The 19988-nt window shown below is 36.2% G+C and overlaps 1 protein-coding gene across 2 annotated transcripts; it reads right to left on the bottom strand.

The window, feature by feature from the left end:
• Positions 1-306: 306 nt before the first annotated feature.
• On the bottom strand, positions 307-14685 carry LOC144978416 (uncharacterized). 2 transcript variants are annotated; one of them, XM_078924435.1, is made up of 7 exons: positions 14315-14685; positions 11984-12041; positions 8827-8927; positions 5556-5641; positions 4303-4403; positions 3317-3477; positions 307-2587 (listed from the first exon to the last, which is right to left on the bottom strand). In XM_078924435.1, the coding sequence occupies exons 1-7, from the start codon at positions 14369-14371 to the stop codon at positions 1253-1255; spliced, it is 1899 nt and encodes a 632-aa protein (XP_078780561.1). In that variant the 5' UTR covers positions 14372-14685; the 3' UTR covers positions 307-1252. The 2 variants fall into 2 exon arrangements, with proteins under 2 accessions (XP_078780561.1, XP_078780562.1); XM_078924436.1 differs by lacking the exons at positions 11984-12041; positions 14315-14685 and adding an exon at positions 11568-11690 and having other exon boundaries at positions 313-2587.
• Positions 14686-19988: the final 5303 nt, after the last annotated feature.

Below are 19988 nucleotides of genomic sequence, written 5' to 3'. Positions count from 1 at the left end.
TTCTGGCACTAACAAATCCAGGAAAATTGGTTTCTGGAATTGACTCAACTCCAGTCATATTCCTATATAAGCCAGTAATCAGCGAAAACTCGGCCTTTCTCTTATTCCATCACTGGGGGGGGGAAAGGAAAAAGAAGTTTCCACAGACAACCTCTGACTCAGGCAGTGTTCAACTCTGAATCAGAAGAGCAAAATGACCTCGACGTAGATTGGTTGCTGCAGAGGACTTACAGAGACTCAGACAGTGATGTCTCTGATGAAGATACTCAGTCGAGCCGAAATGTGTTCAATAAATTCCTGTCTTGATTTTTTTTTTTTTTTTTGGATGAAATTGTCCAGATTAAACTGTTAAAACAAATCTTGTTTTCCTTAAAAATTGTTTGCCATTATTGTCAAGTGTATGTTATAAATAGTTGCTATGTCCTGAACATATGTTCCAAAATTTATTAAAATATAATCAGTCATTAGGGCAAAAAACACGGCTTAAATTGAGAAGACCTTTGTACCACACAAAAATGGAAGACTTCAAAAGAGAACTGGAGAGAAATGTGGAACAGGGAAAAACCTAGAGAAGGCAGAATCAAAAAATACCCCACTGAAAGAATACTTGCATTCCACAAAGCTAGGAAATACTGGGTTACTTCAATTTTTTTTTCACAGGACATGACAGAACTGCAGTAAATATGTACAAATGGAAACTTAAGAACAGCAATACGTGCTGGAAGTGTCGGGCAGCTCCAGAAACCAGTGATCACATCATCATCCACTGTCCAGTAACAAGACTTGCAGGTGGCTATGAAACAATTCTTAAGATAGAGGAAGACTTCCAAAACTGGGGTGATGAAATAAATTTGGAGGTGTAGCCATACGCTACTACAACTACTACTACTAGGCATGAGAGCAATTTATGAAAAGTTGTGGTTGAAATTGACCTGGTTGGAACAATCGGTGATCCAAATACTGATTTCGCTCTAAGATTCAGTTACACTTAGTCCTTTGATTAACTGGAATAAGAAAAAGGGTTGTTCAATTACTATAACTTGATTGCCTATTATTTCATCCTTATTGTAATGTTTCAAGTTCACTTTCTTCATATGTCAAAGAAATAATTTGTTGTTTTGAAGTGAAAGCATCTATTAAAATTAAATCCTTTTCAACTCCCCCCACTCCCTTTCCTCAAAAACCAAAAAAAAAAAACCATGTCATTAGAATATGAAGAATGCAAAGTGTCTTTCGAATAGTTTGAATATGCCTATTTTTTCGTTGACTTTTTGTGTTTCTTTGAAAGGTGACTCTTTCTTTCAATGTCATCACTTGAACTAGAACTAGAACTGCTGCTACTGCTATTATCATTATCTGATTTACTACTGTCATCACAACTGCTAGATGAAGATCTGCTTTGTTTCTTTTTCTTGTCTTTTCTCTTACTTTCTCTCTCTTCATGAACATCCCTCTCCAATTTCAAATCTCTAGACCTATGCTTTGACCCTAAAATTGTTTCTTTATCATGAGATTTCCCGTAACTCAATTCTTTACCTTTTAATTTTTCTGTACTTGAATGTGATTCTTGACTTCTACTTCTATAACGCTTAACATTTGATCTAGATTCCAAAGGACTGATTCTTGACCTTGACTCATGAGATCTTTGTCTTGATCGAAATTCTTGACCTCTAAACTTCTCACTGCTTGACCTTGACTTATATTGCCCATGTCCTCCTTCATGGTTCCTTTCCTCCCTTTCTCCTCTGTATGTGCTGGAGGTTTTGTCATAAGACAAACGGTCTTGCTCAGCATCCCAGCTGCTTAATCTTCTACCATCAGCACCAACTCTTCTTTCATCTTGATCCCTGTGATGTGGCCTTGATCGACTGTTGCGGTAATTATCAAGATTCCCGTGACTTCTTATTCCCTTATTTTGTCTCCAACTTGAATCACTGTCCAGATTCCTATTTCGTCCTCTGGTGTCTTCTCTCCTGTCAAATCTCTCACTTCCTCTCCGATTCTCTGATCCTGATTGTGACCGCCTATCCTGCACCTCACTAAACTTTTCTGGGCTGCCATCTTTATTCCTTCTTAAATCATTGTTGCTTCTTCGCCTGTCATTTGAAAACGGTGATTCTCTTGACTTTTCTCTGGAGTGCTTTCTGTGTTGATTGTCAAAACTACCTCTATCATCTCTTCTAGAAAGCCTGAGGCTTCTCATTTCACTCTCACTTGGCTCCTGGTCAAGCTTGGATTTCCTTGTCTTTGAGTTTGAGTCTTTTTCACTTTCACTACTGCTGCCATGATTTTTGCTTTGGTGGTGCTTAAATTTCCCTTTTGAGAGACTTTCACTGACATGCTTCAATTTGGTTCTTTTCAATTCCCTATCGCTCTCACTGCTATATTCATCCCTACCTTTTTTAGAATGTTTGTGTTTTGTATGTGATGGTATTTCATCTCTTTTAGATCTCTTTTTCTTTCTTATTTTCTCCTGACTGTCACTGTCACTTTCGCTGTCCTCTGAAGACGAATCGTCAGAACTGACATGCTTCCTTTTCTTAGCTTTCTTCTTCTTATTTTTCTTCTTTTCTTTCTTGGATTTTGTCTGGGAATAAATATACAAATAAATACATTGACTTTGATCGTAATCAGAAAGAGAATAATTAAATTTTTTTTTAAAAGGGAGGCTCGAACCCAGGACCTTCTGATCCGAAAGCTAGACCACATTAAACATTTTAATCAGCAAGTGAAACATCCAGAAAAGTAATAGTTTGGGTCTGTTTTTTCATATGATTGTGTTGGCCCTTTTATCCCTGTTTTGGGGCTGTTTTTCATATGAATGTGTTGGCCCAGTAACAGGAATGATGAGCAATCAAAAATTAAAAGACATGCTCATTGACCATGCCATTCAGTATATGACAAAAGCCAGGCACTGACCGCATATTAGGAACACATGTGGCATAACCAGAATACTCTCAAGTCATCTGTAAACCAGTTTCATTGTTTTACAAGCCCATTCTCATGGGAGCTGTCAGTTGTGTTTTTTTCACACGGCCAACCTGATGGCCTTGTTGATAATGATAAATCTGTTTGATAAGGAAACCTGTCATTCACAAATTTATAACTGTCAATATTTGTTCTAATTTCAGTTAAAACTTTACACTTCTACTCATTGGCTTAAGTGACCAATTTCTTTGTGTTACCCATCCCATTCAGGCCAACACACTCTTGTGTTCTACATTTGGTACTCTGTGGTTTGAAACTGAAAATGATATAATAAAACTAGCATAATTCAAATATATTCATTCTTCATTTCACATTACAGAAACTCTACCTTCTTCTTCTTCTTCATCTGCTTCTGCGAAGCCTTCCACATAGCTTCCTCGTCCTCTTCTCTTTGATCTGCTGCGGCTTTCTCCAGTAATTCTGCCATGTCAGGGACGAGATTGTAAGAGATTTCTCCCTTAGCTGTGTAACAATCCATGGTCAAGTGACCTGGAAGAAGTGAGGGAACAAACATAAAGGTAAGAAAAGAAGTTGACAGTTGATAAATCTGTTATTATATTAGTAGCAGAGCAACCAACCATATGACTATAACAGGTTTAGGATATGACTTCAAAACTTTTTCTTTTAAGCCAAAAACCAGTGCTCATAACAGGTGAACATCAAAAAGTCTGAAAAATTTTGGCAGCAACATCCAAGAATCTAAGAAAACAAAATCAACCTCATCCAATTTCTAACACACAACTCAAGGTTATACAAAAAAAAAACAAAGCAAAACAACCAGCTACAAAAAAGCACAGTGAAAGAGCCCTCAAAATGAAATAATAGTAGAACACAATATGCATTTCATAGTTGCCAATTAAGTTTGTAAGGAAAGCCAAGATGGCTACCAGACATGATATTGGACATGCTGGTGAAAAATGTCGGTGATGCTGGAAAAGACAAGATTCTGCCAAAAGACGAATAATTAAGAGCACTGAAAAAAATAAAAGTTATCAATAACATTTTGGTCATTTTAATTTTAAAATTCAGATTAATCATAATATTACATCCCAAACTGGCCTTAATGATGACGGAATAATACTAGTACCACCAGCAAATTGCCTGTAAAAGCCTTTTGGGTAGGCTATACATATTATTACAATTATAAAAATGCTATATACATGCTAACTTAAATTCAATTGTAAATAAGCAGAGGAGAGAGAAGATGGGACAAAAGCGGAGACAATTATTTAGAAACTCATATATATTTATATAGTATAAGTTAGTGGTAAAACGTTGAGGAAAAAAAAGATGACGGCACCCCCATACACATACCATGTCCCCCACAACGCCCACATGTTGTGTTGAGTTCAGCTCCCAGTTCTATTTTGTTTTTGCCAATATGTTTCCATTCCCGTCTCTTCTTTTCATCTTGACTGAAAATAAGTTATTGAATAATCAAATTCTTATTAAAAAAGTACATTAAATAACAGAATTACGGGCTGATTCTAACACTATTGTAATAGAGTATATTTCTTTGGTTTGAGAGCATTTCTATTATTTATTAGACTTCATCAATTTGGGATGTCAAGACTTATTTTTTTTTAAAGCATCAGCAACCTTTACTCTCTCAAGTTCATATGCATGGAAATCTAAAAAATGAGGGTGAGCTCGAGAGAATTAATACAAATTATTGTAATTGACATTCTAATATCATAATTAATGTTCAGCAGTGCTCCACAAAGTTAAATATTATACAATGAAATCCTGATAAAGACCACACCACCGGACCACAGAGTTTGGTTGGCTTTATCCATTATCAATGGTACACACAATGGATAAAGAACATAAAATTTGGGACCAACAAGAGATGTTGCCTTTATATGGATTCCATTATACCTGCATCTTATTAGTATTAGAATATTATATAGAATAAAGGGAAAAATACATTAGATGGGGAAAAAAACAAAACAATAAAACACAGCTCTAATTTCAGAAGGTTTGCAAAATTTCAAGCAATATAAAAAATTCCCTTAATATCAGATATACCATCTCTATACATTCCAAAAGTGGAATCAGACGTTTAGGAAATAGCAATTTGGGCTAGTCACATATTTATAACCAAAATCCCTTTGACATTAGATTTTACTTCTAAAAGTAAAGTGTTTATAAATCTTTTAATAAAAATTCTTATGTGATTGTTGTAAAATTTATGAAATTTTACAAAAATTCAATTCAAATTTATACATTGCATAAATTGTCTGAAAAAAAGGAGGTTTTATTTGGTTAAAAAAAAAAAAGAAAATAAAGACAACAAAAATGCATCCCCATAAAATAAAATCTAATTTTTTGGCAGTAGTGGTTTGGTAGGAAAGTAACCCAAACATTTTGACGAAAAGCAGAAAGCTTGACATGTCTGTAAGACTGACAATGATGACAAAAATAATAACAAAAAGATAATTATCAACCCCCCCCCCCCCCCCCCTCTAAAAAAAACCAAAAAAACCCAAATAAAACAGAAAACAAAACAACAGCAAAAAAACCCCAACAAATGCCAGAAAAAACCCCATTAAATTGTTCCATCTAACCTCAATTGTATATTGTTTGGATCTTGGTCGGCACCAGTAGTCTGGTTTATCACCTTCATCGATAGGGAAATCTTCTCTCCTTCATTCTGGACAAAGAAAATCATAGACAGGAATTTAAAATCAGGGCTTAATCGAGAAAAGAGGAAACACAATCACGTAAAATTTGAACTTTTGGTTTTAAGCAAAGATTTTATGCGAGTCCCGATAGCTCAGTGCCTCACAAGCAAAAAGACAAGTTTCAATCTCGATGGGTTAAAAGTCAATATATATATATATATATATATATATTATATATATATATATATATATATATATATATATATATATATATATATATATATATCCTTTCTTTAAAAAATATAGTCTTGTGGAGAACATTGTGCTTATTTGAGACAATAAAAAAATTGATACGGCGCCCAACTCTACTGAAAGATTTGAAAAATAGAAATGTATTTTTTACAGATAGATAAACAGATAACTTGATTTCCTTTTATAATTTAAAGTCAGTTTGAAAGTTCGTTAAATCAAACAGATATCATAAAAAATTTACCGAAGACACTAACACCTCATGGCCACACCCTCAACTCTATCTGCCCAGTAGAGTCCTTACTTCGTGTTGATTTAGCGGTGATCAGTGTTGTTATGTAGTAGTGTGTTCTCATTGCGTGTATGTTAATGTGTGTGCGTGTGTTTGTGTGTGTGTGTGTGGGGGGGGGTGTATACATGTGTGTGTGTGTGTGTGTGTGTTTTGGAATGTGGTTGCGTGGAAGAAAAAAAAAAAGGGGTGGGGGGTGTCCATCAAGTACAGAAATTCCTGAGCAAGAAGGGGGGTGGGGGGGGGGGGGGGGGGGAAAGGGGGGTGTGTTTGCTAGGAACTGTCAGATTGGCATTTTTCAGCAAATCGTGGCATTCATAGTGATATAATTCACTTGATCACATGACGGTATTCGGATTTACAGAAATTTTAAACAAGTTTCACCAATTAACAACATCAACTAATATTACTGCTGATATTACTGTCGTTTTTATGCCATCGATGTGATAATTATTGCCCTGGGAAATAATTAATTAAAGGTTTCGGCAAACTGTCAATTGGTTCTGTCTAGCTTCTAGCCCGAACAAACCAAAAGTAGACAGATTCGGGGACTTGATATTTTTCGCGCCCGCTTCAGATTTTCATTTGACCTCACATAGGGGAGACATTCCGAAAGCTCCTTCATCCCCAGTATTCATTCAATTTGTATTTTCACCGTTGATCTTTTGTCAGGCTTTTATTTATTCAATTTGTCACCATATAAAAGCGTTTTAAAAACTCTAGAACAAACCTTGATAGATTTGTGAAAGTTTAAAATTTCCTAATTTGACCATTGTTTTAATTTTCGGCCACCATTTTAATTTGTGAAGTATTGAAGGTAGTGCAAAGCACTCCCAAGTAAAGCGTGGTAAAGACTTGCGACTTATTGATATTGATATCTACTGACTGATAAACTAAAATCATGCCGAATAAAGCATGGCAGCGACGACAAGCACATCGATTAAAATGTGCATCTAATCGTAATCAAGCTCATCAAGAAAATGATTCTGGCAATATCGAATGAAAATAGTTCTTTCCCCGCGAAATTGCTGGCTTTTTACTAGTATATATATATATATATATATATATATATATATATATATATATATATATATATATATATATATATATATATATATATATATATATATATATATATATATATATATATATATATATATATATATATATAAACGGGTAGATGGAGCTCGTCATCGGGGGACCGACATCCATCTAAGAGGACACTCCGAACAAAAACCCGGACAGATGGAGTTCGCTAACAGGGGACCGCAATCGATCTAGGAGAAGGACACTCTGAAGCAAAACCGCCACTGCCTTGTGGACAGACCTTGGATGGTCAAAGGCTAAGGAAGCAAATCCTGAAAAACAGCACGCCGAAGACAGAGCAGCGGGGCCGGAAGGCGCAAATATCACAGGAAACTGGAAACTGCCACTGCATGCTTAAATCCCAATATGATACACACACACACACACACATATATATATATATATATATATATATATATATATATATATATATATATATATATATATATATATATATATATATATATATATATATATATATATATATATATATATATATATATATATATATATTTTTTTTTTTTTAAATTGAGCTTTTATACAACACAATATCCACTAAACATGCTCAAAGTGCTTTAAAAGGGCTCCATGTCCAACAGCAACATTTAACATGGAGGACAAGACATGATGACTGTAAGGCAATATTACATTTTTTTCGAACCGAGACAACACTGTTAACGGCCAGGTACTCATTTTACATTTTACACCTGATTATGGTGAGAGAATGTGAGTAAAGAGCCTTTTCCAAGGACTCAACTATGTGCCGAGTGAGGCTCAAACCCAAGACCATTCGATCTGAAAGCAAGTGTCATACCACTAGACGACATAGCTCCCCTTACCCCTATTCATCAATCAGTATTTGGCTAACTAGATATAATGCAGGGCTGTAAATGGTTGGTGAAAATATTGTCAAAACTAGTTGAACACGAGAAAATAAGACCAACAGGACAAAAATATGGATTAATTAATTAATTAATAAACACAACACAAATATGACATGTCCATTCACTAATCAAATCAAGTCACTTTCCCCAACTCATTTATAATACAATAAGCAGGTCTATATTTTATAGTACAAAAAAAAAAAAAATTTAAAAATCCCCATTATTTGAGAGAGTACACACATTTCTGGTCCCAGGTCTGAGTTAGTTGTAAACAATTACTACTTTTTTGAAGGATGTGTATCTAGTGCTTGACACGAGATGCAGCTTTATCTTCGCTCCTGTTTATGTTAATTTTTTTTTTAGCTCATTCCTTCATTTATTTGGATTAATTCTTATAGAATAATAATAATAATAATAATAATAATAATAATAATAATAATAATAATAATAATAATAATAATAATAATAATAATAAGAAGAAGAAGAAGAAGAAGAAGAAGAAGAAGAAGAAGAAGAAGAAGAAGATTCATCTTAACAACGCCACTACCACAATATCTCATTTATCTGAAGTGTTTGATTTATCCTGTTTTACATCCATTTTATCTGTTTTCCTATATTAAATTGAAGCTTACATTCAATTTCACATTGCTATTTATTTCTTCAAACTTTGAGCAGCAACATGGACATTCCTTTATAATCATCATACCTCAAGACCAATCACTTTACAATAGACTTTTTCTCCCTTGGCCAACATTTCATTTGGATCATCAATCCTGGCTGTCGACATCTGAGACTTGTGGACCAAGCCTGGGAATGGATTGGAAACATTTTTATAACTTTTGTTCAAAATTTTTTTTAAAGAATAAATAATACAGGCAACTGTCAATAATGACAAAAACTTTTTAAAAATTGTAGTGACTTTGATGATTCAATAACAAAAAACGAAAACATCACAGTTTAAGAGTCCACAGTTAATCCGAGATCAAACAATTATGTGAGCATGCATGTGTGTTTGTGTATATATGTAAGTATGCAAGTCTGTGTGTAGTCATCTTGTAGGTATTACTTACAATAAACGTCCTTATTTATGATAAAGGTTGTCCTGTAATATTTTATCATGATGGTTGGAAGCTATATAGGGAAAAAAATAGGAACTTTGACTCAATGTTTTTATAGAGATAATGTCACTATATCAGATGTTGTTATAAGTGGGCTGCACTGTATTCTCTGAGCTGAGGCTATCGATTTGGAAGTATGGTACTTTTGATTGAATAGCTAATGTTGACGATCATCAGATTCCTATAAGTAATTCATCAGTTGTTTCCTTTTGTAATTATTGCTTTTGCAATATATCCAGAGACCCCATTCTAGAATTTCGAAAAAAGTTGGGAAAATACGAGAGTTGAAAAGGAGGAAAGAATTTCAAATAAATCTTCCTACACTGATGTTCTTAATTTTGTAACACCATAAGTTTAGCTTATATTTAATTAAAGGTTATTTCAGTTACTCTAAAATATTCATATTATATATCATTGATATAATATCAATGCGAAATTGAATGTAAGTTTCAATTTAATATACGAAAACAGATAAAATGGACATTTCCTGATGTCCATTTTCATCCATCCTGTTTTGTTGATAAATGGGAAACCCGAAATGTCCATTTTATCTGTTTTCATACATTAAATTGAAGCATTCAATTTCACATTGTTATTTATTTCTTCGAGCTTCGAGCAGAAAAATTTACATTTTGATATAATATCACATACTGAGTCGCACAGGGATTGCAGAGAAGATGTGCAACATGTTTTTACTGATGAAGGGTTCGACTGAGTACAACGGCATATGTGTCAGGTGATGTCTTCCGTTTATTATTCCATCACAAATATGAAGACTAATAAGTGGAAAGAAACGAGACTAAGATCCATAAAATGTGGTAACATATCAAACTCCTAGCTGTCCAGTTTAGCTTAGCCCGGTCTATAGATAGTTTGAAGTTGACGTCACTCAGGTCTGTGTTATTGTTTTTTGTCATCCACGTTTATGAGTAATTCTCATTAAACTGTATTAACCTGACTATAAACGATCATGGTTACACAAAGTTTCGTATGTTGGTCCATTATACTTCCGGATGGCAATGGTGTGAACTCTTTAGCCAAGCGCATACTATCGATATAACACAGATGTAACAAAATATATCTTCATATTTTTTATGGAATTTTTTAAAAAAGACATCGCCTAACATATAAAACCTCATCATACACTTCTCAATTTCTATCACTATCACTGTTTTGAAATAAGCTGGTTCCACTAGATTTTTGCTGATACCTGATATTTCTAAATTTGACCTTTTAGTCTCCAATTATGACCAACAACTGGGGTAATTAATCAGAAGTCCTTAAAAATCAGGGTCACATCATCAATAAAAAGTAATTTTAGTCAAATTTTCTGATAGAAATAAAATATAAATGTTGAATAAATAAAGGAATAACAATAGTGAAAGTAAATGGAAGCATTGATTTAATTGTCGAAGACAGGTGTCTGGTATTGGTGAAAACATGTGTCTTTGTTTATTAAATTGATGCTTCCATTCAATTTGATTACTGTTATTTATGACTGAAATCAAAGAAATATGCAAACATTTTTCGTGTAATCATTAAAACATAGGGAAATTACAATTTTTTGTCACAACTCTACTCCTAAAAATCTCAATTTAAAAAAATAGTAATCATCCAATATTATATAACCTCTTACTGTTCATCGATACACTTGCACACAACATTCATTCTAAAACATAAAAAATAAAGGCCTAATGGAACACAAAACAAAAATTTTGACTTTATTTATCCCATTTTCTGCTTTTCTTGACTATCGATGTGATACTTTAGGAAGAGGTTCATGTGACGCTTCATCCCCGCTGGCCGATTGCTCTCTCAGTACTCTTAGTTACAATGTCATTTGTGATTTTATTTTCGTTTTCAGATGTTGATACTGACTTTTAGATATCTTATATTGTAAATTATGGTATAAAATTGAAAAAAAAAAAAAACATGCAATAGTCACATTTTATTGATGATACATTATTTCACACAGGAAAGTAAAAGGAATGTTGGACTATTGCTTATCACATTACTCATATTGTTTATATATATTATGCGCAGTCATTTTATTGACTCAACAAACTTTCTATTCATGCACATTGACTTGCACTCCAAAACAGCGAACACTGTCAAAAAGAATGATATGTAATATTTTGGATCTCAGCCCTGAATTGAATTCACTAACCTTAGGTCAATTTCGAAAGTATTTTGCATTGATAAAGCTCAGAAAAAATGTAATTAAACTATCTATAAGCTTCAAATTTTAAAATCCTTTGGTGAAAATGTAACTGGATAATAAAAACGATGAAGTGAAAAACTGAAAATCATGCAGCTACCAACTTTTCACCTTTATTCGCTCTTGTCTCAGAACTAGCTCATCCGACATCCCACGGGTTTTGCCAGATCAGCAAACATATGTTACACAAGCATTGAAGATGTGTCCTACATCCCAGGCACTTTACAAAAAAATGTATTTACTATGCTGTACGATGCATCCAGCATGTTGATCAATAGTCCTGTGTGTGGGGTGTGTATCAAGGAAGTTTTACTTTTAAAAAAGATTTTAAAATGGAAGATATTAAAAAACACTTTTGAGAGAGTGAATAGTTTGGATTTTTCTTAACATTCAGTGAGGAATGTCGAAATCCTATCTCTGTTATTCAACAGCATAACTTGATCCATATAAAAAGAATCATACAATAAAAAATTTTAAAATCAAAAAAGCAAAACAAAAAAAGAACTTCAAATATTTTGTTAGGTTACCTTGTCTTTTGCAATAGGGGATCTTGATAAAGACACCATATGATTGAACATTAGCAACCTTAGGAAAAGAAAGTGCAAATCATGAAACAAAGGCCAAACAGTTGTCTTTCACGAGAAAAATAAAATGTCGATAGCTATTGATAAATTGAACTAAAATTGCTAAAAAAACAAAACAAATAGAAATAATGTTGGAACCGACAGCCCTGTAAATGTATAAGCCAGTCTTTTCTGTTTTATATAATGTAGAACAACTAATCAATAGGCAGCAGATTAAAAAGGATTCTATGCATTTATAAAATTAGTTTATGTGCAAGTCATGTGCTCCGCTGTATAAAGCGAATGGAACCCCGTGTATTTTGATTTTAAAGAGCCATAAGGTCCACAGTAACAATTGCTTTGTTTGCTAACCTTCGGATTAGATGCAAGTCAAGTCTATCACAAAATACTTTCTGCCAGATCTAGCAGACATAGCTACCCAGTCAAGAGGTGAGAGCAGATTTCTTAACGGTGGAGTCACTATTAGCAGTACTAATGCGAATGAGTACTTCTTAATTAAAAAGGTAACATGCATGAATTTGAGCAGTAGGTGGTAAAGTTGGGAAAATATTGTCAATAATATTTTATTTTTTTTAAATTACAGGACTTGATAATGAAAAATACATTTTTTAAATCTCGGGTGCTCGTTCTCATGTAATTGTCAAGACCTAAAAATTTCCATGTGGTACTTGGTGGCAACACCAACAAAGTCAGAAGAATAAAAAATGGAGTACCACAAGGCTCAATCTTAGCACCAGCATTGTTTAACCTCTACATAAGCGACATGCCTCAAACAACTTCCACAAAACTAGGATATGCAGATGACTGGGCCTTAGCATACCAATCAAGAAACTGGGAAGATATAGAAACAACTCTTAGCAAAGACACCACGGCCATGAAAAGGTATTTTGACAGGTGGTATTTAAAAATGATTACGACAAAAACAGTTGCAACTGCATTTCATCTTAACAACAGGGAATCAAAACGAAAACTGATGATCAAGATTGATGACACAACACTACCAACTTATCAAAATCCAAAATACCTCGGAGTGACACTGGATAGACGGCTGACCTATAGAGCCCATCTTGAAGGTACAGCAAGAAAGATAGGGAAACGAAATTGTCTACTCAGAAAACTGGCAGGAAAAACATGGGGAGCATCGCAAACTCTTCTCAGAACATCAACCCTGGCCCTTTGCTACAGTGTGGCAGAATATTGTGCTCCTGTTTGGACAAGAAGTGCCCATACAAACCTTGTTGATGCGAAACTAAGAGACTCGATGCGAATAGTAACTGGATGCCTGAAATCAACTCCAACACAATGGCTGCCAGTCATGAGCGCTTTAGCACCACCCCACTTGAGGAGAGAGGAAGCAACACAGAAATGGATATCCAGAGCTGAAGAAGATAGTGGAACTCCTCTGCAAACCATATACAAAACTGTGCCCCCAACATCAAGACTAAAATCTCGTTCACCTTTCTACCTATCAAAGAAAGAAAACTACACGCAAGAAGCCTGGTGCGAGGAATGGAAAAGGAATAAAGCAGCAGGAGGGGAACTAATTGAAGATCCCTGTAAAAGTCTCCCAGGTCTACAGGATCAACCAAGAAAATACTGGGTAGCTGCAAATAGACTACGGTCTAAACATACAAGAACAGCTGCCAACATGCACAAATGGGGGCTCCAAGAATGACCAACATGCCCAAAGTGCAACCAAGCACCACAAGATGCAAACCACCTCGTACTAGATTGCCCAGAGACAAAACTTGAAGGGGGATTTGAAACCATCAACAAATGTGATGATGACTTCCGAACCTGGATTGATACCTTGAACATAGAAGTGTAGCCGAACGATACTACTACTATTGTCAAGTGAGCCTTCCAATTGCATTATTAATGGGGGGACAGCAAGGCTCAGCAGTGCGACCTTGCTTCGCACCCGAAAGGTACCGAGTTCGATCACCCGTCACGCCCACGCTGTGTAGTGTGGCCTTGAGCAAGTCACCTCGCCCTAGTTCACTTTGCGGCACTGCACTGCGGCTGACGCCTGGGTTATTCCAGTCTTCCCTTGGGATAGACCCTAAAGACAAATTCCCCCATGGGGATGAATAAAGGGAATTTTACTTCTATTTTCATAATTATAGATAGGAGTGAAGGCGGAGGAGAAGAAGACTTGGTCGTTGTGACTGGACTGCACTGGTGGCTAGGGTGCTGTTGTGAACGGTGCACGGCTGACTACGCTCAAGTTCAGGGCGCCGTAATTTTCGAAGATTGGCAAAGGAATCTTATTACCTCTCCATGAAATATTTCGTAGAGTTTTGGTTTTCTGTCATCTCTGTCTTCCCTCATTTTATTTTCTTGACTTGCAAGTTGAGTAGATAAAAACAAATCGACTGGCAATTATAGGGCTGCCAGATGGCCATAGTACCCCGTAACCAATTTCGACTTCAAACGTGGCCAAATAGAACACCATGTGACCAAACACGACCAACGCCTTAAAAATAATACATTTTCATAATAAAAAATCGAATAAACCAGGATGTTATTATTAATTTTTAAAATTATTATTAATTGAATCGCTATTATTTGTGTAACCAAAAAATGGCAAAGCCCGTGACCATCTGACAGGCCTGCTGGTTTTTATCATGATTCCGTCGATTACTATAGTCTTACAGTCTCTCACAGTTCGTTGTACTTCGAGGTGGGCTCTAATCGATAATTACTTGATAATAATAATAATAATAATGTAGCTAAAACGATACCGGTCGAACCGGAACCCGACAAAGTTATGGGAAGTAGGCAGCAGTGGGGAGTGAACCTGGGACTCAAGGAAGTGTACACCATTGGGGAGTGAACCCGGGACTGGGTTTCTTAAAAAAGCGATTACTTTTTTACGAAACCCGACCATATTCGTCAAGTTATGGGAAGTAGGCAACCTGAGACTCTGGGCAGTTACACCGGTGGGGAGTGAACCTGAGACTATGGTTTTCGTAAAAAAGCAATTACTTTTTTATGAAACCTGCCAAAACCCGACGAAACCTGACAATATCCGACAAAGTTATGGGAAGTAGGCAACAGTGGGGGAGGGAACCTGGGACTATGAGAAGAGGATATCAGGGGAAAATGAACCTGGTACTATGGGACATGGGTACCAGTGGAAATTGAAGTAAGACTATAGGATTTGGGTACCGAGGAGAATGAACCTGAGACTATAGGAAGTGGGCATCAATGAGGATTGAGCCTGAGACTGCGAGAGCTAGATACCAGTGGACAGTGAGCCCAGAAGGTACCTACTGCTCTTTTTCGAAACCTACCGAAATCGTCGACAGTTATGTACCGGAGTTTATCCCAGTTAATGTCGCGAGAAAAGGACATAGCAACTGCTTGTTATCCCTTAGATCGGACGCTAGTCTATCTCAAAGTGCTTTCCGGTGTGTCGCAGACATATAATCATTAACGGGAGTTTTGTTTCTTTACTGATTGAGCGAGAGACAACATTAAAAAATTTTTTTTAAAAATTGAGTATAGCATAGTTCTATGTTATTCTCTATGTATACCCTATGCGCTTTAAAATGGGTCTCAATCCAGCCAACAGTAACATTTAATATGTTCAACAAGACATGACGAGGTATGTAAGGCGCTATGCGTTACATAATATGTAACCCGTCGTAAGCGGTATTTATGTCGGCTTGAATTACATGCTGGAAATTGAAATTTTCGCCACAGATACGGGGTTACTTTTTATACATTTTGGTGAAGATAACAGCTATTATTAATCACATTGCAAAAGACCCAAGGTGACAAATAAAGTAAGGAGCAAGCACTCACTGGTGTCAGATAAAGATCTGAAAACAAAGTGTGTGCGAAACAGTGCTAGTCAAAGCAAGAAAGAAAAATACAAGAAAAAAAAATCCCAAAGTCAGTCTTCCCTGACTGAGGATTCTAATCCGAGACCTGATTACCGGAGATGAGCGGGTCTGAGATTCGATGCCAGTCGAAGCAGGCTGGGGTTTTTTTTTAATATTTTGTTTCTTTGTATTTTTTTCTTGCTTTGTCTGGCACTGTTTCATACACACCTTCTCAGATCTTCAAACGATCCAAAGTTCGTATTTCTCACAATCTAAATTTTAATCTCACTATCCAGTATCAATCTGATTCATCCTGAAATAATGCCGTTTTGAGTCGGTTTGTCACAAACATATTGTTGTCGACAGTGACAACGTTGGTACCCTCCAGATACTCATTTTATACCTGAATACAGTGAGAAAAGGTGTATAAAGTCCCCACCTGCAAGTTAGAAGCCGATTGGCAGTACCAAAAATCCACTAAGTCACATAGATTAAGATAAAGAATAAAATATGATGTGTGAAAATTGGGGGGAGAGAAAAGATTAAAAGGAAGATTAAAATAATATAGCATCTGCGTTTGTTGCCAACCCGGGTTCACTCCCCAACGGGGTCCACCTCTCATAGTCTTATGTTCACGCCCCAGTGGTATCCACTTCTCATAATATCCCCGTGTTCACTCACCACAGGTGTCTGCCTCCCAGGGTCCCGCCTAACTCTCCAATGGTTTCTACCTCTCATCATAGCCCGTGTTCACTCCCCACTGGTGTCCACCTCCCATACCCATGGTTCATTCCCACTGGTGTCCACCTCTCAAAGTCCCGGGTTCACTCCACACTGGTATCCACCTACCATAGCCCGCGTTCACTCCCTACTGGTATCCACCTCTCATAGCCCGCGTTCACTCCCCACTGGTATCCACCAATCATAGCTTTGGTCTTACTCCACACTGGTGTCCATATTCGGCGGTCCTGTGTTCACTCCCCAGTGATGCCCATCTCTCATTGCTCCGGGTTCACTCCCCACCGTTGCCATATCTGGTGGTCCCGAGTTCACTCCCCAGGTGCCTACTTCTCATCATAGCTCCAGGCTATGTCCACCTCCTATGGTCCCGAGTTAACTCCCCAGTGGTGTCCACCTTTCACTTTCATAGCCCTGTGTTCACTCCCCAGCGTATTCATCTCTCATATCCCCGTGTTCACACCCCACTTGTGTCTGCCTCCCATGGTCCCGGGTTTACTCCCCAATGACGTCCATCTATCATAACTCCAGACTCGTTCCCCACTAGAGTTCACATATACAGTACTTTTGAATTTACTCACAAGTTGTGTCCACCTATAGTCCCGAGTTCACTCCCCACTAGAGTTCATATACTGTACAGTAGTCTTGCATTTACTCACAAGTTGTGTCCACCTATAGTCCCGAGATCACTCCCCACTAGAGTTCATATACTGTACAGTAGTCTTGCATTTACTCACAAGTTGTGTCCACCTATAGTCCCGAGTTCACTCCCCACTAGAGTTTATATACTGTACAGTAGTCTTGCATTTACTCACAAGTTGTGTCCACCTATAGTCCCGAGATCACTCCCCACTAGAGTTCATAATATACTGTACAGTAGTCTTGCATTTACTCACACGTTGTTTCCACTTTCTATAGTTCCGAGTCCACTCCTCTTTGGTGTCCTTATCCCATGGTACCGTGTTCATTCCTCAGTGGTGTACACCACCCATAGTCCCGGGTTCACTCCCCTCTGGTGTCCACCTCCCAATTTTCCTGGATTCACCCCCCCCCCCCCCACTGGTGTTCATCTCAAAAAGAAGGTACGTACATTCCTCTCTTATGTTCGCGACCGCGACAAACGCAGATGTTAGAAATATAGAAGGGTGTATAAAGAGAGAAAGAAGTCCACACGATGGAAACGAAGTTTTAAAGCCATATTTATTGTGTGGCTGATTCGCCGACCTCTCAATCAGTAATCAGTCAGTCAGTCAGACGGTGGGTGAGATATCTATTGGATCCCGGGCTTGACTCCTTGATAACGTGATATATTTTTTATTCTGTTTTCACCTGGCACTTTCCATACCCATTATTTCTCACCGTGATTGATATAATATAATATAAGTGATTGCTCCACACACTTTTGTGTGTGTGTGTGTGTGTGTGTGTATGTGTGTGTGTGTGTGTGTGTGTATGTGTGCTCTTGCAAGTATATAGTGCAAAAGGTTAATCCGGGATGGGTCAGCATATCAACCCGTCACGACAAGAATGTACTGTATTTATCCCATACGATAGAATTTACTTGCTTGGCGGGACATGTTTTGTTGCCTCTGTCCAGAAACTACAGTAGTAGTAGTAGTAGTAGTAGTAGTAGTAGTAGTAGTAGTAGTAGTAGTAGTAGTAGTAGTTGTTGTTGTTATCGTTGTTGTTATTGTTGTTGTAGTAGTAATAATAACAACAGCAGCAGCAGCAGTAGTAGTAGTAATAGTAGTAGTAGTAGTAGTAGTAGTAGTAGTAGTAGTAGTAGTAGTAGTAGTAGTAATAGAAGTAGTGGTAGTAGTAGTAGTAGTAGTAGTAGTAGTAGTAGTAGTAGTAGTAGTAGTAGTAGTTGTTGTTGTTGTTGTTGTTATTGTAGTAGTAGTAGTAGTAGTAGTAGTAGTAGTAGTAGTAGTAGTAGTAGTAGTAGTAGTAGTAGTAGTAGTAGTAGTAGTAGTAGTAGTAGTAGTAGTAACAACATTTACAGGCATCTAGATCACGCTAAGAGCTTTTGCAGATTTTTCTTCAGCGTTCAATACAATGCAACCTCAGTTGGTTGTTAAAAAATTGACTAGTCTGAATTTAAACAATTATATAATTGCTTGGGTGCTCGAATTTCTTACGGAGAGAGCAAAATATGTTCAATTAGGACAAAACATATTTTCCTGTATAACTACAAATATTGGTGCTCCTCAATGTTGTGTATTGTCCCCTGTATTATTCACAATATACACGAATGACTGTAGAAGTCAAAACCTGAGTGTACCTTTAATAAAGTTTGCAGATGACACCGCTCTTCAAGGCCTCATAACAAATGGCAACGATAGATTTGTGTCTTCGTGTGATGCCCACCACCTAGAGCTTAACATAAGCAAGACAAAGGAGCTAGTGATTGACTTTAGGAGAGTGAAGGAACCGATAGAAACGTTAAAATTAAAGGACCAATTCGTCCAGCGAGTTCCTCACTACAAATACCTTGGTGTAACAGGCTCAAGTGGCATGAACACTTGGTAATAATTAGGCATAAGATGCGCAGACGTACTTATTTTTTTAATCAAAACTTTCTCAGTTTAGAATAGATAAAACCCTCTGCACATTATTTTATAGAGCAGTAATCGAAAGTGTCTTGTCATTTTGTATAACAACTTGGGGAGGCAATTGCTTAGCAGTGGAAAGGACCAAAATAAATTCAAATATTTAAAAATCCATTAAACGCCATATAAATGATGTTGACGATGTAGATCTTTTATACGAAAAATTTTGTATTCGTAAAATAACTAAAATATTAAATGACCAGAATCATCCACTAAGACCATCAATTATTATGTCAGGAAGGAGTGGTCGCCCTTTCTCTATTTCAACGAAAACAGAGAGACACCGAAAATCTATACTGCCGTCCAGTATTAGGCTTTATAACAACAAGCAATAATCATTTATATAATTATTTCGCATTTTTACTTTCAAAAAATGTAAATATTAATTTTATTAATTTATTTGTTTTGCAATCTTTCAATTTTCAATTTATAGTGACAATTTTAACTATTTTACAGTGTTGAAATTATTCATATTATAAAGCGCGGCTCAGGTTATGGAGCTGCTCCTTTTTTATATATACATCATATTTCCATTGTATTTTTATCTTATTGTGTAAATTATAACACGTCTGAACAAAAATTTTCTTTTTGGGATGCAATAAAGTATTATTGTTATTATTATTATTATTATTATTATTATTATTATTATTATTATTATTATTATTATTATTATTATTATTTATTATTATTATTATTATTATTATTATTATTATTATTATTATTATTAGTAGTAGTAGTAGTAGTAGTAGTAGTAGTAGTAGTAGTAGTAGT

The sequence above is a fragment of the Berghia stephanieae genome, chromosome 8 (genome assembly GCF_034508935.2).
Source record: "Berghia stephanieae isolate SIO BIC M18660-M18661 chromosome 8, UCSD_Bste_1.3, whole genome shotgun sequence".
In the NCBI taxonomy this organism is placed as follows: domain Eukaryota; kingdom Metazoa; phylum Mollusca; class Gastropoda; order Nudibranchia; family Aeolidiidae; genus Berghia; species Berghia stephanieae.
The sequence above is the reverse complement of the archived record's forward strand: the minus strand, read 5'-3'. Positions and strand labels throughout refer to the sequence as shown.

Excerpts from the sequence above, each read along its gene's own strand:
- LOC144978416 (XM_078924435.1), bottom strand. The coding sequence starts at position 14,371 with ATGAGGGAAGACAGAGATGACAGAAAACCAAAACTCTACGAAATATTT. Across the intron at positions 12,042-14,314 it reads ACGAAATATTTCATGGAGAG|GTTGCTAATGTTCAATCATA; the intron begins GTAATAAGATTC and ends TCTTTTCCTAAG. Across the intron at positions 4,404-5,555 it reads CCAAACAATATACAATTGAG|TCAAGATGAAAAGAAGAGAC; the intron begins GTTAGATGGAAC and ends ACTTATTTTCAG.